Genomic DNA, 23599 nt, shown 5'->3' on the forward strand with positions numbered 1-23599 from the left:
AACAATTTTTAACAGCAGATGGCTCGGTTATCTGAACGTGCGCAAATATTACTTTCAAGCCCAACAGTGTCAGCAAAGCGATTGAACTGAAAAGTTACTTACTAAGATGGAAATTGTTTGAATATTTAAGAAAAGGGGATCTAATGAAAAGATCTGCTCGCATACCAAAAAAATTTGCCCTACAATGGGGAAGAAGTTTCTTAAGCTAAATACAAAAGCAAGAGGGCCTACAACTATACAATATGACAAGGCCTTTCTCCTTACGCTAAAAGTACTAATCCTTCCGTAGCAAAACCTAATTACAGATTTTTCTTTGGAAAAGAAACTCTTCACGGGGGTGAAAAGCTTTCAGATGCCCTTGGAAATTTCTATTAGACATCAATAGATTCCTGACTCACCGCTGCTACCTTTACATCTTAACAAAAAGTTTCGCAAGAGGCCTAAGTAAGCCGCACTATTGCACCTATTCACGCTTTAACTTAATCTAGTGCAGTTTTTTTTGTTTTTGTACCCAGATTTCACTACAAAATGCACTGACATAATGTTGCCATGGTAGGTGATAAAGGAGTCTTAATCGATCAAATATTTGCTTTTTCTTCACTGTAGGACCCATTTCAGACTATTTGGTCATCATTAGAGTCAAATGGATTTTGTATGAGCCAATGTTCATTTGATTTTCACAACTAATAATAAGAGTAATAAGAAGAATTAATAACTTTTCTTCTAAAGGGAAATATTAAATCTGGTAGTACACCTACCATCAATGGGCGAGAAAAAATCCGTGCGACTTTAAAAAAAAAAAAGAGAACGCTAAGATGGTAAAAATGGTAGAAACGCTTAGTTCAAAGTTTTGCCTTACAACACATTTTTCCCACGTACATGATATGGTGAGTCTTTTGCAGTCATCTCTTCATAAGCAGCTAAATTTTAAGTGTAGTCATAAAGACGAAAGCGCTGTTCACACACCTAATAAGCCATCAGTTGAAGCAGGGACCAATCCGGAGAGAAATACTTAGTGAATGTAACGAAGGTGATAGCACATTTCAGCTTAGACCCAGTAGCGTTTCCTCGATACGCTTTGCTATGTCATGCCAAAAATTCAAATTATAATTTTTTTTCGCTCAATGCAAGCGTTTTCATTGCAGGCTCGTAACACACTACACCTATGTACATAAGTTGAGGAGTCAAAGTTAAGTCACTTTGCCGTTTGTGTTGAAGCCTCACCCGACCAGTAACGTGTTTTATTGTGTTTGCAGTATTCCAGGCAATCTTAGTCTCTCAGCAGCATTACCTTTACAAGATCTGGGTTTTTCTTGGAACTGGACCTATTCAAAATTTCGAAAGACCTTAAACCTTCAAAGTGATGACTTTTACGGCTCTTAGAGATAGCGCTTTCAAATAATCGGAAGATGGGAATGCTCGTAGCACGAGTAATGTCGTCCCTTGAAGAAATCGATAGTGACTTGTTTCCACACATAATGAATAAGTGATTTTTTTATCGTCCTAGGGTTAGCCTGGGAGTAACGAAGCTGCGTCAGTCAATCTAAACTCTTGTAATTACTGTTTTTCAGCTTCACTTGAACTTCTCCTTCCATTTATTATACGAGTAAATGAAATGACCTAACGATAATGAAAGAGCCAACAATCCCTTCAATCCCTTTAAGCCTGAATCATTCCCAACTTTGTCCTTCTTTGAAAGCTTGCACGAGTCATCTTCAAATTAAATTGAATAAAATGTTTTCGTCTGATATTAAAACAATGTCGACTTTTTTTTTAATGAAATTTCTTATCTTTTCATTTACGAATTTTCTTTTAAAAAGTTTCATTTTTATTTTTTTTCTTTAAATCTTTAAAACCCTAAATAAACGTCGATTAATGTCTCATCAACTGTTCCTTTTAACGATTACTTAAAATGTCATAAAAATCCATCTGAAAAGATGTCTCTCGCAAAAAGGCAAAGCAAGGCAAGGCAATCCATACGGATCCATACGTACTCATGTATAAAAGATTTAATGGCGAAAACTTGATTTTTTTTTCTTTTGCTTTTGTTTTTGCTTTTTTATAATATAAAAAAATATGAGAAATATATATAAAATAGAAATAGGTGTGCATGTATGTGTGTACTCATATATTTGATCATACTTACGAGTGTGTGTCCTTTCGCATATAAATTTTGCCGTTGAATGGTTAAATGGCTGGATAAATGTGTCGATTTATATGTTTAACCCTCCGAAGTCTGTTAACGTAGCAAAGAAAATAAAACGAAACAAGAAAAAAGAAAAAAACAGAGAAAAAATTTACGATAGTTAAATAAACTCCTTTTAGAGTATATTTATATACGCATTACGTCTGAGGGATTGCGCTTTTATTATTATTTCTTTCAGCTTTCCTTCCAACTTGACGCGTTTTATTGACAGTTTATTTGGGTGTAAAATATTCTTAAAAATTTATCTTCGTTTGATTTTTAAACAAAAGCAATACAAGGAAGTTTTGCTGAAAGCCTTCCGCTTCTTCTTTAAAACTATGAACGATTTTAATGCAATAATTTTCATTCCATTGGACACCAGGTTAAGTTCGAATAGCAACCTGTATCGACTAAACCTTATTGATTTCCCGGGGCCCGTTGTAATGTTTTGCATTGAATTCGGTAAGTTGAGAAAGAGAGAGAGAGAGAGAGAGAGAGAGAGAGAGAGAGAGAGAGAGAGAGAGAGAGAGAGAGAAAGAGAGAGAGAGAGAGAGAGAGAGATACAGAAAGACAGTTAATAAAATGGTTTTAGATGTAAAGCACATAAGCACATTCGATAGACTTTCGCAAAGAACATGTAAGTATATGTACGTGAAATAGAAAGTCTTAGCAAGTTTTGTTTTAAAGCAGAAGAGAGTGCGAACAAAGCAGATGAAGAGACAAATCCATCGGTTAGTTACCACTCATGTTCGCAGTCGTTATCGCCTGGAAACCCCTTTTGGTCGTTCACTTGTCTTATATATAGTTATTGAAATTAAAAACTATCAGGTGTATAACCTTACTTCCGCCATTTATTTTTTTCATATTCGAGGCCTTATTGTAAAAAACTGACTATTCGTTTACTATTCAAAAATATTGTCCAACGGTAGACCCTGCATGTGCTACCTTTTAAAGATGCTTTGAATTCTATGCGTGAAGAGTAACTGATCTCTCAAGGCGATGTAAAAGAAAACTTTTTAGGTTTTGGCACTGAACGTCAGCAACCAAATTTTATTTTTCTTCTTTTCTAGACATATATTACAAAAATATAGAATTTTTCTTGAAATAAGAATATTCAACACGTCCCGGCATATTTTCTATGTAGGCAGCTGCTATGAAAATGCACGATTCTGACAATTTTCGCAGGCCTGCGACCATAATAATAATAAAGAAATAGCAATGTTCGTCTTGGAGATCGGAAATTTATGGAGAAAATTTGCATCGAACTACAGAAAGTGTGGATAATCCAATGTTAGGATGCCTTCTGCTGCGAAATGCCGGTAACACAAAAGCATTATAAACCCAAATATAGGAATAATAGGCATCAGATAGAATAGTCTCAAGCAGTATTTACTGCTCGCAGAATGTCTTGGTAAAAACAACGGCGCAACTGTGCAAGTGTGAGTCCCGACAATAGCTGTGGCTCAAAATCCGTTCTCTTAAAGCACTGCAGAAGTAGTCGAACATCCTAAGTAAGGCGTCGGCGAGTTAAGCTTACAATGCAGGTAACGACGTTAAACGTAGGAAGCAGTTGACCCTATATACATGACTTTAACTAGATTGATTGATTCAATTATGAAAAATCTGAACACACGTTGACCCATATTATACATAAAAAACAATAGCACATATATTTAATAACGAGGCACAGATCGAACAACCGCAGGTCCATCTTGAAAATTAGTGAAGGAAATTAATCAAAGCTCGAAGCTTAAACGGCTTGTTTACTATAATTAAACTCAAGTTTTAACTTTGTTACATATTGTATAAAAGAAAAAAATTGTTAATCTTTTCGAGCTCTCTTTAATTAACATTTAGATTTTAGCTGTGATCTAAGCAAACCACAGAGAAAAAAGTGTTGGTTTTCAAAAGCGCCTGCAAACATGCTTTCTTTTTTATTTCGTTTAAAAGCTCTTTATACAACTTATTCTTGATCAAGATAATCTCCAAATCAAGTCGCGAAAGTCTGTCTGTCCGTCTCCGTACTCAACATTTCTTTTTAAGAATACATTTTTTTGTTTATTGTAACAGGTTTTTATTTACGCTACGTGGCTTGTACCCGCCTGGAAATATCTAAAATCGTTAGCAACAGTTTAGAAAAACATAAATTTTCGTTTATGTCACTAACAAACCGAGCTAATGCCTACTAAACATATAGTACTTGTCAAAGCCATTCAAAACTTCAACGCAGAAATAACTATCTATGGCTTACTTCCGCGAGCGCTAACAAAAACTAGCACAATGACAAATATGGTTTACTTAATTGCTTAGCTTCATTTCTGACATAAATATAACCTCATAGCTAAAATTACCATAAAATTAAAACATAAATTTAATTTTATGATAATTTTTTAGTCTTGAACTTACATTTTAAAATCAGTTTGTATAGCTATCAAATATTTGTCTTTTCTCTTTACTGTTACTGTTTTAATAGGTTGGTGGTGAAGTTTTAGCGTAAAATATTAGCTACAAGTTACTTTACCTGTAGAGGTCACGACAAGCAGGCGGAATGAGACGTGTGCAGTCTTACTGTTTAGCATAACTAGTGTGGCATAGAAGAGGACTATCCTTTCATCGCTTAGTTTCAAATTGCAGAGCGACCAGGGTGCTTGTACAAATTTCTGAGATACGTTGGGAAGTAAGGTTGTCTTGAAGAGAACATCGTTCTGGGCGATAGAAACATTTTACAATTCGGGATGCAGGACCCAAATCTAACCAATTCGCTTTTGCAAACTCGGCATTTACCGTTCAACTGTTGAGGAAAACGTTAAACTGCTTTATATTCAAATGTTTTATTTTAAATGCCGCAGAATTTTCCCGCCACCCTAATAGTTGAGCTAGTACCCAAGAGCCCTTATCTTCTTATGAATTAATGTTATAAAATGCTTTTCTAAGAGAGAATACAAAGAATAGCAATAATCGAAAACTTTGAAAAAACAAATCATTATATTTCTCCACATCATCACCTTTCAACTCGATATGCCATTCTTCCCATTCAGCTTCGATACTCTGTTTATAGCGAGAACAATCGAGTTCCTTCCCATAACCATCAACCGTTCCCTCCATTTCTTCAATGTTGGCAAATTTTCTATCATGGAATTATTTTTTTATTATCTTTTTCGTGGACAGCAAATTTGGCGAATGAGATTTGTGAGGAAGTAATGCGATCTCGACCATAAGAGATAACGTAGTTATGAGTTGTTGCATTGTCATGGTGAATCACTGCCCCCTTCTGGGCAAATGCAGCCCTCTTACTCGATTTCATCACTGAGAAGCTACAATTAATTATCACGGCATTGATCGTTGATTGTTTCCCTTTCAAAAAATTGACGACCTGACCTTATCAGTAAATGAAAATGAGTCCCCCATTTTTTTAACCGATTTGCCTTCGTTCAGTTTACTTTTCTGACGTTTCAGATGCAAACTCATTGTCACGAATCCATGCAAACATTTGACTTATGGTCTTCCTTCACTCGAGTGAAGAAACGCTTTTGCTGCATTGCAAGCAAACTCTCGGCTTCTTTTGCTTGCAGCTTGCTCAGGGCTAAATGTTCAATGTGAATGTTTAAATTTTAATGTCTTCATAATACTTGCCTGCGTTTCGATCAATGAGCGAATGAATGAGATATAAAATTTAAAAAACTATTGGACTTTTTTTATTTTTGAATTCGTTTTATATACAAACGTACAAATATCGATATATAAATAAATAGGATAATAAGATCACTACTATGAGTATTATGCGTTTACAATTTCAACATCGGGAAATGAATGATCGTAACATATATCTACATATACGAAATACATAAGTTAACAGATAAATTACGAAGATATGCTTAAACTAGACATTAATAGGTAGTAGACATGTAAACACAAGAAAACATAACATCGTTCCAGAATGAGCTTTCAACACCCATCCACCATTTGAAATTCTAAACAAAATTTAAAATTTATTCTTAACAGTGTAGTAAACACTATTTAGTTCTTATCTCAGCTATGAGTCCATTTTGATGAAAAATTCCATAACGAAACTAAACGCAGCCTTTTTGTTTTTTTTTTATGTGACCAAATATTCAGAGGATGTTCCATACACGTGCAACCCGATAATGCTTAGAAAGAAATGAGGAAAGGGAGAAAGAGACATGGAGAGGCCTAAACGTAGCAAAGAATACGATCAGTGTCTGAGCACGCCCACAGAAAATATTTTAATTTGCTATCTACTATAAAAGAGATATTGAATGAAAACCTTCATTAAGATGTTTCCCTTGGGTCAGTTAAAAGGTTAATAAGAAACAAAACCCCGATATCTCAACAAACACGCCCACTGTAAAAGAAATATAACGACTTGTATAAGAGTAGTTGAACTAAAACAGAGTACGGATGTTCTCTTGGGTTAACTTAAGGGTCATGGATCCTACCCCACCCCAAAGTTATTTATATAACGAATTTTCAATGGCCCGATGCCAACCATTTTCAATGTCGCTCGTCCTTTAATCAAAACTAGTGAGCGTACCAAATCTCACGAAAATATACCAACAACAGCGACGTAGGTTGAACACAAGAAAACACGGACAGACGGACAGACAAGCTTCTGGGTGGTGCATACATCAGTGATGCTGTACGTAAATTTTCCGATACCTCAGCTGACACGCCCAGCTCAGCTGTGATAACCCCTTACATATTGTGCGCGAAACACTATTTCGAGCCGAATAATTAGCCGGCCCTGTAGGATTTTTGCGAGTTTTAAAAGGAGAGGAGAGAACTGATATGCTTTGATAAGATTATATGCTCAGCGCCAAGTAAGAAAGCAAATATATGAAGAAAGAATGGTGCTATTGGTGTGTGTATACGAAGACTATGGAAGAAACCGCTTTAGTTTTTGTGGGGAGTTATATAATAAAATATAATTATATTCATTTTTTTTTATTACTATTATTATTGTTATTGTTATTTAAGTTCGAATACTAGAATGAAATAAAAGAAAAGAAGTTTCGTTGTTATTCTGTCGCTTCGTATTTATTTCGTTTTGCAAAATCTTTGATTTTAGTTTTATTGTTCGTTGTCTTTGATTTAAGAGGACTTTGAGTTATTGTTATACAGTTTTTGTTTGCTTCTGTTCTAAAAACTTTTATTTAAAATAAATTTTTTTTTTCTTAATCTACTTTAACCTACAAGGTGCGTTTCATACGGACATAGTGTACACTAAACTATGCTTTTGTACACGTTTCAATATTCTTTCTATCTTTAAAAGTGATTTGCTTTTCTTTTTTGCTTTAGACCTAAAACTACGATATGAAAGTTACATTCATATGCACCGACATCCAAGTATATATACATTTAGGTATAGTTTTGTTCACGAACCACATTTTTTTTTTTTTCGCTCAAATATTTTTATTTACATTTTTCACTCTTTTTATAAAATCGTATATTGGCAGGACAATGAAATCTTATTTAAACAAAAAAGAAAATATTTTTTTCTTGTAAAAATTGTTAAATTTTAACATATGTTTTTAAAATGGTATTTTTACATCTAAACCTGTGCCTGGTAGCCATGGTCTTAGACATTCTGAAAATATTTTGTTTGTTTGCTTTTGGTTAAGCTTAAGAGATTCCAGAATCTTCTAAAGCAACCGGGCTTCTTATCAAGCGTAACGAGACGCTCCTCTTCCATAATAGTTTCCAAAATGTAATAACTGCTTAAATTAAAAGGTGGCGGTGGTAGCAGGGGAGGCGGTCATGATATAATGCAGTTCTTGTTTTCGCTACCCATCATAGGATTGCCATTATTACTACCTGACGTGCTACCGTATTTACTGTTAGATGCACTGTTAGCTTCTTCCAAAGCTTGTTTCTTTTTCTTTTCATAGGCAATCGCATCATTGGGCACATAAGATACGCGTACGCCACCGTAATGTTTACGCGTTGGCAAACGATAGACATAATCATCCATACCGCTCGAAGAACTGGACGAACAAGTTGAACAGATGCTGGTCGCATCGCAATTCTCCACATTTTTTATTGTACTTGTACCGGCTTGGGTTTGGGCATTATGCAGCCTTAAATTGGTCTGATTAATTTGCATTTCGGATGAACTGCGCGCCTGATTGCGTTTGCGTCGACGTCGCCGTGCATTCGAATTATCGGTGTAGCTTTTCGAACGCGACATAGTATCGTGGATACTATGGAAACGTACCTCTTTGGTGATATGACGATTACTTTGCTCATCGTCGTCATCGTCTTCCACCTCTTCCCCGTCTTCCTCTGGCTCATCGTCATTGGGTTCTGTTTCTTCATGATCCTCCTTGATACGCTCATAACTGCCGGGAGACAAAGCATTTTCATTATCTGCTTCCAATTCATTGCTGATTTCTTGAGTACTTTCAGTCAATTCAGAATTGCTAGGCGAATTAATATTGATTTTATCTATACTCTGGTAACTGTGCGAATCATCACCTTTCGATATCAGCATGTCGGGTAATGATGTGTTTAGATTCGTTTCACCAAAAATGGACTTATCCGGTGCGCATATGTTATCCAAACTTATACCCAATTCAGTTAAGTCTATTGGTGGTGGATGCGCTGGTCTATGTATACCTGGTACGCCGCCACTTTCCAGATTTTGACTTAATATTAAACAGTCCAATTCCTCTTTTCTTTGCCGTTCTTGTGAGTCCATCAGGTTACCAGCACTGCTGGTATTTTTACCACTTTGACTTCTATTCGGTCGAGGAGATCTGGCTATTTGACTTGTTGTACTAGCGCGATGTGTAGGTCTTAGATGCGGTCCTGAACTAGTATCTGATGGTGTTGGCGGTTCGCCTTTACTGCATGCAATAGAGCAGTAAATAGTACCACGACGTGGAAGAAATGGCCGACCCAATAAGGAACATCTACAAGTGCAACAGGAAAAGCATTGATCAGTGGCATGCCAGTGCTGGCCGTCATGAGACATTTGACCCTGATCAACTCCAATCACATCGCCACAATAGTCACAATACTCAGCAAACATGGTATCGAAACACTTCAGGCAATAAGGTTTACCGTCGCGCATAATGTAACGTTGCCCACCCAATTGTCTCTCACATTCGAAACAAGCAAAGTGTTTCATATGCCACGTCCTACCTTCGGCTTCGGTGCACTCATCAGAAAATATTATCTAAAATTCAAAATTAATTAGTTAAAAAATGCTAAGAAAGATTGAATTGAATATATTAAGCGAAATATATTAAGCGAATAAATTATTATGTAAATCTTTATGAAAAAGCTTCTAATTCTGCAGTTTACAGAAGATATTTTTACAACAGTTGGTGATGGAATTCGGGAACTTTTTGTATATAATTAGTTGTAAAGGCCAAAGTTTTAATGTTCGTTTCGATCTTGCAAACATAAAATATTTAGATCGAGAATAAGAAATCAATCGTTTACTGGCAATGAGAATATAGTTGGAAAGTTGCAACTCTGATAGTTAGAAAATTGCAACGCTGCAAATATAATTTAATTGGAAATGAGAAACGAAAGCCCGTTAGTTCTACAATTTACTAAAATATTCCAAAAACCTTCCATTTGTTTTAAAGTAAAGTTTATAAATATGTCACGAATGGCATTCATTGATTTATTAATGGTTGTCTTTACTGGGACGATGAAAAATGTTTGCCGGGAACTTGACTGACTATATTGCCGTTGAATATAAAAAGGGCAAATGCTTTAACTTGATGACCGTCTTGTATTTTCTATCGAAATCATTTCGGCATGAGTCTTATGTCTTTAATTAAATCTTGCTAAGAGAACATAAAGTGTGAGAAAAGCAATCACAAAATTATTGACGATTGCGTGCTAATATGGGCTGGCGCTCTCACACTTCAACAGCTCGACGAATGAGTTGAGAAAAGGTTTTCTTTTAATATGGGCAGTTGAAAAGAGTTCTTTATGAACCGGGACAGACAGCTTCTATATTTCAACAGGTCCATGCATGAATTAGGAAGCAAAGCTGGCACATTTTTAAATTTTTGATATCCTACCGCATTTGTTGCACGAAGGTATAGTAAGTTTATGCAGATTTATGCAACATCCAGATGAGAAGAGGGAGATAGACCCACCTTTTAGTATAACGATCGATTCAGAAAGCGATTCTGGATAAGCTTGTAATTTGGTACACCGAAATTGTTTGGCCAAAGGCTGAATGCTCTTGAAAACGGTCTGGATCGGAGTAATTTCGCGATCATGTCTCATATAACGGTTTACCTTGAAATCCGTTGTATGAATAGGTGTAGGATGACGTACGTAATGGCAAACAACGTAAGGGCAAAAAGCTGATAATTACCGCTTTCTAGAGCTTTAGATTTAGAGCACAAAATGTAGACTTAAATGCTTTACTAGAATGCCGGCTTGTAGTTGGAGTTTCGCTTGCGGGAAAAAAGCTTACGAAAATAACATTGCATAGGAGGTGTTCACATCCTTTGCGACAACGACCAGAATTTCACAAAAATATCGAAATACAAGCTCAAAAGGATTCGTATTGAGGTCAAATTCTTTGCTACACGGCACTAAAAGAGGTATTTTTTGTTTTGGATATCGAAAAAAGGAAGATGATGAAGTAGTTCGGTCGACAATATCCATCTTTGTTTAAGCCTCTCTATAATTGCATGTATGTTTTTCACATGTGATTTATTATTCATATATTACCTTTTTTTACATTTATTAAAAAGCTTGCAAAAAAAATCTGGCACGAAATAGAATTTGCAAAAAAAATATATGAGGAAATGGTAAAAAGCTAAAGAATTAAAAGAAATTACTAAAGATAATTGAAAAAAGGCCACCGAATTTCACTTCTTGTTCCGCTTTTTATTGCGAATAATGTTGTGCTTTACATTGCTTCAACGCTTCATTAAAGCCCTGGCAGAGAGTTAAATCGGACTGATCCTCAGCACATTGAAGAAACTGTTTAATCTCCCAGGCGCAAGGACCTTGGGGCTCGTAGGGTTTAGCGCTACCGTTAGCATAATATTGTTGATGAGCTGGGGCTGACGACAGAGCTTCAGCTGGTGCTGGTGCTGGTGTTGGGGACGTTGCATCAGCAAGAGGAGCTACAATCCCTTTATTGTCATCAGATCCGCTAAACATATTGGTGAGGCCTTGGCCTACTACGCTACCAACGGCGGAGCCCACAGCAACACCACCGGCTGTGGCGGCCGCCTGTTCAAACATTGATGGCTGCTTTAAGATTCCAGTAGTGGTACCTGGTTTTTGCTGCAAGGCGGCAGTAGCCGGACTTGGTGGCTGTTTGACGGTAGCTAGTGGCGAGGCTGGTGCAGCGCTTGCTGTATATGAGGGTGATGGGGTTCTTCTGGTAGCTGGTCGAGGGCTAGCGGGGTGTCCCCGTCGTACCATTTCGCTTACTTTTTATTTTTATTTATTGCAATTTATTTTAATTTAATTGTTATCTCTTCTGGAATTTTTTATGAAGTCAATTTCAATTTTCAGAAAAATTATTTTCCTTCAATTTCACCTGTGTTCGTTTGTAATTTTCTTTTCAGTCTGTCTAAGTATTGTTTGTACGCTTTATATTTAGGATAGCTTTGACTTGTGAACACACTGTGATCAATATGCTGTTTTTTGTGCATCCTGCCTAAAGTTAACGGTTTCTAGATAATATTTAATAGAAAATTTTTTCTTCTTTAATGCAATTTCTTTAATCGGTATATATTTAAAAAATTACCAATAGATCCCTAAAATACAAACCAATCTTTTTTATATCCTACGCAACTGGTGGTATAAGGCTTTACTAAGCTCGTGCGGCTATGTGCAATACCCAGAAAGACTTGAGATAAAACCAACCGATCTAAGCTCATACCGCCGCCTGGCCATCTTGTTTTCTTATCTTCCACATACAGGTCGTAGCTTGTGTGCCCGTCCGTCCGCTTCCATTTTTTTATGTTCAGTCTACAGATTGAAATTTTTAAGATATTTGCATGAAATTTGGTACACTGATGTGTTTTCATTCAAAGACGAACGCTATTAAAAGTAGTGTCGATCGGACCACTCTCTCTACCACGTATAAAACATTATTTTGAATGATATTTATATATGAATAACTGCGTTGAGCAAACTGCTGTAGGGTATTTAATTGTAGGTTAGTATTTTTACTTGATTACTGCCTTCGGTTTTACGACTGTGACATGTCAGCAAATATGGGGAAACAAAACGAGCCTTTTGGGTAGAAATAGGTAAGTATATGCAAAATGTCGGTAGTTCTAGTGTTAAATAAAACCCTATGATCGAAACTTAAGTGAGTAATTGAACAATTCCTCTGTGATTTTTGACAGAATGAAACCTTGACTTCGTTGATTTTCGAATCTGTTGTTAGTAGAACGATAAAAGAAAAAATTGAAACCCAAATTATGTTTTTTTGGACAAATTTTTGATGACAATGATTATGATGTAACTAGAAGGCCCGAGGGGCGGACAGAGGCAATTTTATTAAGTAAAACCTTATAAACTGATTTAAACTAAAAAAAAAGAATTCATTTTACTGCAATTAAAATGTTTGGTCTAACGCACTGGGAATAGAATTTGCTGCAACTGATGTTTATCTGTTAGACGACGTGTTACACCGAATCCCATATTTAATCACTCAAGTATGATACGGGATAATATGCCAACAAGAGAGAAAATTTATATTCGTCTCGGACCGAGTCTTTTGTATATCTCGCCGCATTATACTGATTAATAACATGTAGACTTTGTAGGATCTCTGAAGCTTCTTTCTGACTGCTGCAGAAGCTTTGGTAAAAGAATGGAATTTTACTATTCTAGTATGTTGAGTAGGTGTGGCCGATCTTTTCTATTTTTACACAGACGCTGCAAGCCCATCCATAGAATATATAAATGCAATTTGCATCGTTGTGCATGTTGTGGTTTTTAAGTAACGAGTCAAAAAATAAATTCTTTTAATTTTGAAGGCAAGTTATGCTGTACTAAGGTGATATCCTCCCATCGATTCAACTTCATTTCAATACCAACGTGCTTGGAAAGACTTAAAACCTTTATGCCTAACAGAATATTTACTACGCACGTTAGAGGGTCAGATGGATGGATTAGCTTAAATCGGTTCAGGATATATGCATTTTATGGCGCTCCGAGGCTTTTTTCGAAGTTCTAGGTTGCAAGCTTTTCGACATCCTTTGATGCTGTTATTCTAAACAGAACTTCCACTCCTGAATGGCCAAAACAACCAACGACAGTCGTAGAGATAAACAAGTATGGCCACATCGTTTCCGCTCTTTACACTAATCAATGTGTATACATTGGCATGGTCTGTAGCTTTATTATTTATTTTTATGCGTTGCCAGCACTCAGCATCCACTTCCCATGATGGTCATAAAGAGAACTAAAAATATTTTTTAAGACTCTATTTAAAGAAAACCTTGTAACGTTAGCGTTGTTATAATTTCTTCATTTTTACTGCTCGATGGTGTTAAGGACAGCAGTGTTAACATTTCCAAGGCATTAGTTTCGCCTCTAGTAATAACTGTGCTAAATGATAACATTCAAATATTTTTTTATCCTCCTACTTTATTACTGTTTACAAACAAAATTAACTAAGGCTTAGCTAAAATAAAAATATAATGGCATTAAAATATTTAAGAAAATAAGAAGCAAACCGAGCAAAAACAAAAAGTTGACTTGGCCTCTACGCACTGATATTTTGTGCTATAAAAAAAAAAAATAAAAATAAAAAAGGAATGTAGTAACTTACCTCATCGCAGGCGGAGCAGCGCGGCTTTTGGGTTTCGGCATGATGACGTCCGCAGTAGAGGTTGCCATTGCGATGAAAGTAGATTAAATCCATCAGTAATTCTTTGCAAACACAACACACAAAGCAGGCAGGATGCCAACAGATCTGAGCGCCAACACGTTGAGCAAACACCACAATGTCACCGGGCGAGAGTTGTTCGTTGCACTGAAATGAATATCAGCAAAGTAAGCAGTTTTATGATAAGCACGATGTTTATTTATTTGTAAATGGCTTTCAATCTTAGCTGGAGCAACAGACATTATTGACATGAAGGAATTTCGTCTACAGATACAGGTATAGCGTGCGTTTTGCTTTTTTTAATTTCTTTTTTTTTTTTGTTTTTTTTTGTTTTTATTTTTTAAATGCATAATGTTTTAAAAGCATATTTTAAAAACATTTTCAAGCAATTAAGCATACTACATTAGCTTTTTTAGTCATCTACATTTTATGTCTGTCTGTCTGTCTGTAAAAATATATTCATATTTATTGCCATAAATGCTCAAAGTTTCATTTCATATGGCTGCAGGATATCATTCGGTTATATGATAATACAAGAGAAAAAAAAGAAAAGAACGAATTCCTGATAATAATAAAAAGGGAACTCTTCATTATCTTAATGAAATCTATGGGCTTCAGATGAAACAAAATAATAAAATAAAAAAAAAAAACAAAAAACGCACGTTTTTCATGCCGTTTCTACTACTAAAACTAAGTATGCCCCTAAGTGAAATTATTTTATTTGGCATAATATTCGTTGGGACCTTAGTTTTGCCATGAAAGTAATCCCAGGAGTACATTTAATACAAAGGCGCTAGCCAGCCTTTTCTCGCATTACTATTCCAAGTTGTAAGTGTTGCTGCTTGCGTTTGACTTTAACTCTTGTTACAATATTTTTTTTTTTCCAAGCATTTATTAAATCATTGTAACTCTGTAAACGTTTTAAACTAAATTCGTAGGTATGAAGGTTGATTTCTCTTTTCCTGTATAAACAGTTTACGAGTTGTTGGTTATAATGGTTTGACTCATTAAGCTTAAGTGCGTGCAATTAAAATTTTGTAAATGACTTTTATGCTCCTTTTTTTTTTTTTTTCTTTCTTGGAATTAATTTAACACAGCGAGAGAAAATATTTAAGGTCTTAATGAGCAGTTTAGGTGAAGACATAATTATGAAAAAATATTTTGTATATTTTTAAATACTCTCCTTGCTACACTTTCGAGAGTTTTCGGTTCACTAAAATTTTAATTTGTGCTCAAGTTTTTTTCTTTCTTTTTTTCAATCTAATGTAAAATCCTATCTACCGAAAAAAACATCTTGAAGGGTGAAGTATTAAACCTTAGATTGATGATCAGCGTTTATTATAATTACTTGGCAATGAAAGGTATTTTAAAAGCTATTGTATGCGTGTGCAAATAAGTTTTGAGAGAATTCTCTTGGTAACATTGAAACTCTAATCAGAGAAACCCTATTCGTTCGCTACGATTTTTCCCTATTTTGCGAAGTCCGGTGCCAACAATAAGCCATCTCTTGAAAGCAATGTTAATCGGTACGAGTAATATCTGCTGACAACAGCGGGGAGGTTAGCACATTCCGGGTTAGAACTACACACATTTTCTGGGCAAGTTTTTCTAAAAAGTCGGGATATTATTGGTTTTGGCTTATTAGGTCATTTCTTAGTCCAATTGCATCATTAGAATATTCCTTAGAAATGGTTTCATTTCGTTGGAACAAACTTTAATACGCCTTGCCCGAGGATAGGATTATTGAATGCGTTTTCATCAGTAGATGACTGTCTGCTCATTATTCATAAACACTACAGCATTTGGATCTATTTCGATTTGAACATATACTCTATGGGCGAACGCTTACCCAATATTACATTGTATCGAAATTCAATTTTTGTTCAAAGTCCTTATAACACTCCCATAAAGTATATAGATTCTTGGCTAACTTCAAATTCTGAATGCAATTTTGCTTGTCCGTTCGTCTACCTGCCCCCTCTGTCCATCTGTGTAATATCTACGGTAAACATTCTTGCGGAGAGCGCTTAAAAATTTTCCAAAACAATTTGAAAATGATCCACACCGGCCAATGTCCGCACGTCTGTGCAACAAGAAAGTGCACACCTTTGCTTTCAGGATTTTTTGCTTTTTACCCATAAACTACAACCCGTACATCGTATAAATTTCTGCACTGAAATTGCAAAAAGTAGACCGTGCTCACCCAATATTATAGACTATGAAAATGTAGTTCTTCTCCTTTTTTTTAGGATAACGATGATAGGTATAAATGATTCGGTCAAGACCAAATACAATTTTCTTACTTGTTTATATGATCAATGTTTCTCATTTTTCAGAGCTATTAAGTTTTCAATTTTTTCTGCTTGCTTTTAAACTCATTTTGAAAATTATTTGCTCGAGATATTCATCTTATATATTGGAGGATTTATCCTTTAAGGTTTGCAATTCCTTCTTAAAGTTTTTTTAACATTTTACTTAAGCTTTCCGGTCATTTAAGCAAAGTCAACAAAAATTTATCTTAATTACTTGCACATAACCAGCCAAGAAATCAAGAAAGACGAAAACATTTTATAATTGTTTCTCTTTGCAAGAGAGTGAAGACGAATGTCGACTAATCAGTGTCGCTTGAACGAGAAAAACTCTGCAACATTACTTACTTACTTAGTAGTGGTCGTAAAAAAAATAAATTTGCGATGGTTTGTGCACTTTTTCTTTCTTCTTCTTTTCCTGAAATAACGTTTAGCCGGCTAGTGCATATGGTATGGTATGCTTAGGTAATATAGCCCAAAGAATTTTGGTTAATAGCTCGGAAAGTTAAGTAAATAAGGGTCATAATTACCAGCAACATTGTTCTTAGCGTATGTGCGTATGATTTGTTGCTCGTTGCCTTACCACAAGCGAATGTATGCCATACTTGGCATTATTGTCGTGTGTCTTTGGCTAAGTGTCTTTGTCTATTCCATCTATCCAGTTGCAATTAAGAAAACCTCCGCTCTTTGCGAAACAAGGCAAACGACAAAGTTGTGAGACAATTATGCTTTGTAATATTCTAATATTTTCTAAAATTACCCAACTTTAGGTCTTCTGTTAGTTCAACTCATATTTGTATAAAAGTAGGTAAAGAGTAGATTGTGTTACTAAAAGCCTGCTAATTAAAGTAAGTTCTAAACCACAGAAACGAGGTTTAAAAAGAGAGCAAAGAATTGGGCAAAAATTGAGACAATGCATCTCTTCGTTCAACATTTAGTATAAGTTTTAATAAGTTACGACTTATCACCGATTCGGGTGTAGGAGGCATCCCCAAAGTGACTGGTCAAGTAAAAAAAAAAAAAGAATAGAAAAAATGGGGTTATTATTAAAAGAAATGCTTTGCAACCTAAGCATTAAAGTATGATTTATGGTCTACCGCACCAGTTAAGTAAAAGCTTACAAAGGCAAGCAAGTAAGAAAATTGTATTCGGTCGTAAAAGAATCTTTGATACTCAGCATTGTTATCCTAAGAAAAACTAACTGAAGAAAGCAAAAGAAATAAATTTTCGTACTCTGTAATAATGGGTGGGGGCGGCTGAGTTTTTCTGTATATAGAATAAATGTGGAAATTTAGATGGTGTTGATGTGTTCCAGTTTATGAGCAAGGAGCAGACAGCACGAAAAGCAAAGTGGTGTCAGTTTTTATCACACAGGCATGTGGGCGTTGTAGAAGGATCCTTTGAAAAGTTTGGGTATTTTTAGGCGATATCTTAATTTTTGCGAACGGGAGGTTGTTTACCACAGATATTGCACAGTTCGGCAGGCGGCCAAATGGGCAATCGAAGAGACGGACGGATGGACAATCAAATTGACGGACGGAAGGACAATTGAACAGACGGACATGCCAAGGTACATTCCGAATTTCTCACTTTGCTTAGTACCAACCTGAGTGCCAGAACTTGCAATACTTCTGCCGAATTTTAAGTCGATAGCTTCATTTTTGTGGCCAAAGGAATGTTGACAATAGACTTTACATAGGCGCACAAACGGACAAGCGGACAATACTTAAATCGATTCAGATTTTGATGCTAATCAACAATATATATATATATATAATGTGGTGTCTCTGAACCCTCCTTCTGGGCGTTGCAAACGTTTTGATAAAATTCACGCATCTCTTAGTCATGGGTATAAAAAATACTATATGAAACTCATGCCCCGGGCTATTGCAATTTATTATCCAGAGTTCTAGCCATTCGATCAAGGGACTGGGCGTTTGTGGCTAAAAGTGTTTATAGTTATACAAGGAGAATTTCAGAGAAGCATATGAAGGCAGAAGTATTCGTATTTGTCGGTGCAGAAAGTTTTTCCCTATGAGAATTAACCTCCGTTCCTTTCTTTAACACACGTCATCGAAATAATTATTGATTTCCATCCTTCTCAATCTACATTTTATTGCACATCCTTTATATGAACATAGCAAGCCTAAATTCATTGAATGCTTTTCAAAGGTCAACACAGTTCATTGCTTGTCCTACGGAAGGAAGATAAATGCTTTTTCAATGAACAACTTTTACTTACGAGGCAGGAGCAACACATTATTGTTTCTAACATGCATTGATGAATTGTCGTCGCTTCTACCGAAATTCATTTCCAATCATTTATATGAACAATCATTTAATGAAACTTCTAATTTTTCTGCAAACCGGTAAATGAGGCGGAAAGAAGTTTTTCTTTTATTTTTGGGAAATTTCTTTTGTATTAGAAATGAATTCTGTACATTTTGTCAAAAGTAAAATGACAAAGAAACGTAAGAGTATTTCACTTTTTACTTCCATTTCTCTAATTCCTTTGCGTTTACAAAGACTCCTCTATGTTCTCATTAATCGAGAATTCTCTTTTAGTTCGCTTTGATTATTCGAGGGACAATTTCTTTTAATGCTCTAATGAAAGTTTAATTCTGCTACACTTACTTTCCATAGTTCATATGTTACGAAACCAAATTGAAATTTATATTAAGTTTGTCAGATCGTACGCCTCCGACATAGAAAATATATAAATATTTTTAAATAACCTTTGTCGCTTGTCTTTTTACACATTTTTTGTTTGTGGAAATCATGCCACGATATATAAAAATTGATGGAAAGATTCCGCTCCTGCGAAAATTGTTATGAAAATCGATAAAACGGATTTGTAAGCCAGAGGTGAATGATTTTTATTATTATTCAGAGTGATGATGTAGTAACAATTCAGAACTTAACCAAAGCAAAAACATGACTAAGTCATTTATCGAAGTTCACGGAAATAGTATCAACCAGAAGGCTGCATATTTTTATGATCTGACATCGGAGGTGATTCTAATGTTCTATATTTTTGTACCCACTACGCTACCTATGACACAAAGGAATATTAAATTTGCGCAGAAGGATCTAAAACAAACCTACCTTTTATTCAAAAGCACTGTCCGATTCGACCCAAGCGTGTGTCCCTCTTGTTTTGTTGTGCTCAACTTACATGTCGCAACTTGTATGTCTACTTGTCCCTCTCGTTTGCTTTTGTTCAACTTAAAGGTCGTAGCGCGTGTGTCCGTCCATGCGTCCCTCTTGCTTTTGAGACATTTTGATGAAGTTCGGTAGGTTGGCATGTTTTGGTCCAAGCAAGAATCCTATTGAAATGATTTTTTGTCCCCTTCCCATATGAAGCTTTATCTTGAAAAGTCATTATATGAATAACTGTAGGGTGATGTTAGGTAATTAGTAGTGTTACCATAGAGTTGTTACTTGTTTTTTTGTGCTTATTATTATTATCATAACTTGTTTACATCAAAGAAATCAATTCTAAAACCAAAACAGGATAAGCACTAGTTCAGAACAAGTATAGGAAGGGTCCTGAAGGGTCGTACACGTAGGGTGCATTTAACAAAAAAACTCAAAAAGTGCGTCCCTAAGAATTCGACACAAACCGTACTTAACCTGTATTTAAATTTTTGCGCACACTTGACTAAATATTTTCATTATTTTTAAAATGCTTTCCTTTGTTTGATTACACTTTTCGCTCACCTACTTGACTATCATATCTTTGTCATAATTTTGGCATTCTTGCCAAGCTATTGTTTGTTAATATAGAAGACGGAGTCGACAACTTTTACAATATTAATGCCTGCGCTAATGTGTTTTATAAGTACCGTTACGGTTCGCTAACTTTTATACTCTGCTGACTCTTTAAGGGATGGGGTAAAGTAAATCATTTTGTATGAAATTTTTTGAAAATTATATCCAAGATTATTATATACGTTAGCTTTTTTCTTCTTCTATAAGCAAACTATTAAAAAAACTGGAATCCATATTATCGTAAACTTAACAATCGAGCATCGTGGAGTTCAATATTCTTTTGTAGGTGTTCCCGTCAAACGCGCAGACCAATATCTTTGTTGGTCTACGAAATTCAAGTCCATTGATATTCTAAGTGTCCAAAAAATTTGGTGGGAAATATTTAGCATAGCATCACATGCATAGTCATATTGTCAACTGAAAGTGTATACTACTTACGCAAGGTTAGAATATGGAAAGAATACCGAGCCCTTTTACTACTCTCCACTTATTGTTACCAAAATCGCGTATCCACGGAAGTCTGCGTTAGACTCTCTTGTTTTGTGTTTCGTAAAATAAAAACACATTATGCAATTGTTGATTGACTCTAAAATTTCCCAGTTTGACCACGCTAGAGTTCCAAATTTGGGTGTTGTCCCTTACCCAGTTTTCGCTAACACATCAAAGTTCAAAACATTGTTCAAAATAGTTCCCATAAGAAGATGTTTACGTTTTTTAATGTGGACCGAGCAGGCTTCCGAATCCAACCCTAACTTATTCCTGAATATTTAACAGAGCCCTATTTTAAAGGAAATGGTAGGTGTCTTCGCTAGCTAAGTTCGAATTTATCCTTACACCCTTGTTAATATCAACAATTGTTTCTCTTACTAAGCCTTCTAAGATTGTAAATGAAATCTGCACTAGTCTAAATTCCTAATCCAGTGCTAGAATATTTTCTTTGTAGCCCCCTTGAAGAACAGAGAAAATCCTAGTAGTTTAAGTTTTTGAAAATTAGTTTTCATATTAAGTTCACTCTCTTCATTTGTACGCCTTATGAACTGAAGTTGCACGTGCAAAGTTAACTATTTATAGGCATGTGTTAGCTAGAATTTAAATAAAACGCTTACGTACCTTTTTTTTAATATGGCAATGCCGCCTGTACATGTACCATGAAAAACGTGGGGAAAGACAACGAGATAGGAAGAAGCCGCAGTCTAGTGGGCGTCTGTCTGTCTGATGGATATGTATTATACTTTTACCAACTAGGCAGTGACTAAAAATACGACCATGGATGGCCAAACCGTACTAAATCTTCAACCCGCAAACTCCCACCTTGTTCGTCTGGACACTCATCTACTTGACTATGCCGGCACCCTCGCCATATGTCTACGGGCATCGATTTCAGTTTATTTAAATTATATCTACGTCCGTGGACATGGCCACTTATCTCATGGTTCTTATTATCGTAATTGGGTAAAAAGGATATAATTTTGCAGATTTACAACCCAAATGACTCACTTCATCACGGATGCCGTTTGCGCTCGCTTACAATCGTTAGCATGACAGAATTACTTTAATAGGTTTAGTCAGTGTCTGTGCGCATTCAGACGCTGTAGCAGCATAGAACTCCTTTCCTTAGACGACATACGCTCTTAAATGTTTCCCGCAACTTTAGCTAACGATTTTTATTTCGGTGAGGCGGTCTACTAATAATATCCGTTTCGGCGATATCGTGCGTGTCTTGACTTGCAAAAATTATTCTTTTAGGTACACCTTTCTATCATGATCACATTTGTATGCTCTGGCGTGTCAGGAGCCAACTAAATGACCATTTCGACCACCCTATCTCAGCCTCAGGGAAAACCACATTTTTTGTTTATTTCTTGTCATCACCGCATTGCGCATAGTAGTTAAACATCGATTACGATTACAAATATTTTTTCCTGCAACTGCTTTTTTCATTTTTCAATTTGCTTAAGATGTATGAGTTCTTTTCCGATGAAGTGCCTTTCAAGATTATTCAAATACATTTCATTCACTCATTGTTGTAGGGTTATTGGAAATTTCCAGTGAAAAATACTTGTGTATAAATCAAATGTTAAATCCTTGAAGTGAACATCAAACACTAAAGTGTCTTTGTTGTTACTTTAAGATGCATAAGTAAAGTGCACTCGAGGGGAAAATGCCGCCACCACAAGATATATGTATCTTTGCCATATACGTATGCGTGTGTGTGTGTGTGTGTGTAGGTGATCTTTCGTACACTTGATTGTTAAGCAACTTGCACTGGAGAATTTGAATAACTATTAAAATAATAACTGAACGCTGAATAATGCTTAGCATACTTTCGTTTAAAAGTTTTTAATAAGTTTTATTCAGATTCAGAAATTCCCAACAACGAACGCTAGCAATAAATGATACTTGAGAAGCTGGTGCAGATGCATACATCTACGGCTACGTGTGGCCTTCATTGTTAGACATCCTTCTTCTGCCCTATCTCCCACTTCTTCTCATCTTATACGTGGTGTTTGTCCGTATGTGAATTGGCAATGACTTGCCTACGTGTGTGTGTGTGTGTGTGTATGTGTGTATATATATGTCTATTAAGACTGAATGAATGGATAAAAGAATGAGTGAATGAGTGAGTGAGTGACTTGAATAGTCAAGTGCTGCAGTCAGTAGCTGTTAGCTACTGTCTGGCAGCCAACAATATGATGCAAATTTACACAAAAACCTTTTCTTGTCTATTCTGCTCTGCAAAAAAGAAACAAACAAAAAAAAAAAAAAGGAAAAAATAGAGAAGAAAAGAAAATTTGCACAAGAAAGTTACTGCGGCGAGTGCAGCAAAATTCTTGTGAAGAGGAATTATTTTAACAAAATTAAGTGGAGTAGGAGTGCGGGATGAAACTAAAATCATTTTTCGGTCTTTACTGCTTTGCTTTGTTTCCTTTTTCAGATTTTTTTTTTAATAATTTTTACTTTCTATGCAAAACTTTTAACACACACACACACACATACGCAAACAAAAAACAATTTTTTTTCTTTTTGTTTTGTTCAACTGCGACCCCGTATTTATATTGTCTTGGTTTTTGTTATTATTTTTGCTTTTTAGATACTTTTTATTAACGGCTTTTATGGAAATCTACATCTTTTCAATTGTTCAAGTCCCATTTATTAGTTTGCTTATTGTTGTTTTTGTTGTTTATGCACATTTAATGAAATCTTTTTGTCATCAGTTACAAAACTTTTAACTGTAAAATGCTTATATTTAACATTACAGAGCAACTTTTCCATACCAACTTCACCGGCATACACACACACGTAACCATGCATTCACTATACAAAATTGGTGCACAAGACAATTTGTTTTTTAGTGTAAATGCGAATTTAAAAATATTTATGTACATAACGTCTGCCACCAGTTACTGTTAAAATGGACAAATATACGCTAAACAAAAACAAAAATAAATAAATAAAAAAAAATAAATAAATAAAAAAAAACGG

The 23599-nt window shown here is 35.4% G+C and overlaps 2 protein-coding genes across 2 annotated transcripts in view; both read right to left on the minus strand.

The window, feature by feature from the left end:
* Positions 1–6081: 6081 nt before the first annotated feature.
* LOC119635690 (protein espinas) overlaps positions 6082–23599 on the minus strand; it is a 56257-nt gene continuing 38739 nt past the window's right edge. The window contains exons 5-6 of the mRNA XM_038030643.1: positions 13980–14183; positions 6082–9380 (exon numbers count right to left, since the gene is read on the minus strand). Of these exons, the coding sequence (XP_037886571.1) occupies positions 7959–9380; positions 13980–14183 (1626 nt within the window). The 3' untranslated portion in view covers positions 6082–7958. The remainder of the gene's footprint in view (positions 9381–13979; positions 14184–23599) is intronic.
* Positions 11002–11611, minus strand: LOC119635692 (coiled-coil-helix-coiled-coil-helix domain-containing protein 10, mitochondrial-like). Its single transcript, XM_038030644.1, has one exon. It carries the CDS (start codon positions 11609–11611, stop codon positions 11066–11068), a length of 546 nt encoding a protein of 181 aa, XP_037886572.1. The 3' UTR covers positions 11002–11065.

This window comes from Glossina fuscipes, unplaced genomic scaffold, assembly GCF_014805625.2.
Source record: "Glossina fuscipes isolate IAEA_lab_2018 unplaced genomic scaffold, Yale_Gfus_2 27, whole genome shotgun sequence".
NCBI lineage: Eukaryota > Metazoa > Arthropoda > Insecta > Diptera > Glossinidae > Glossina > Glossina fuscipes.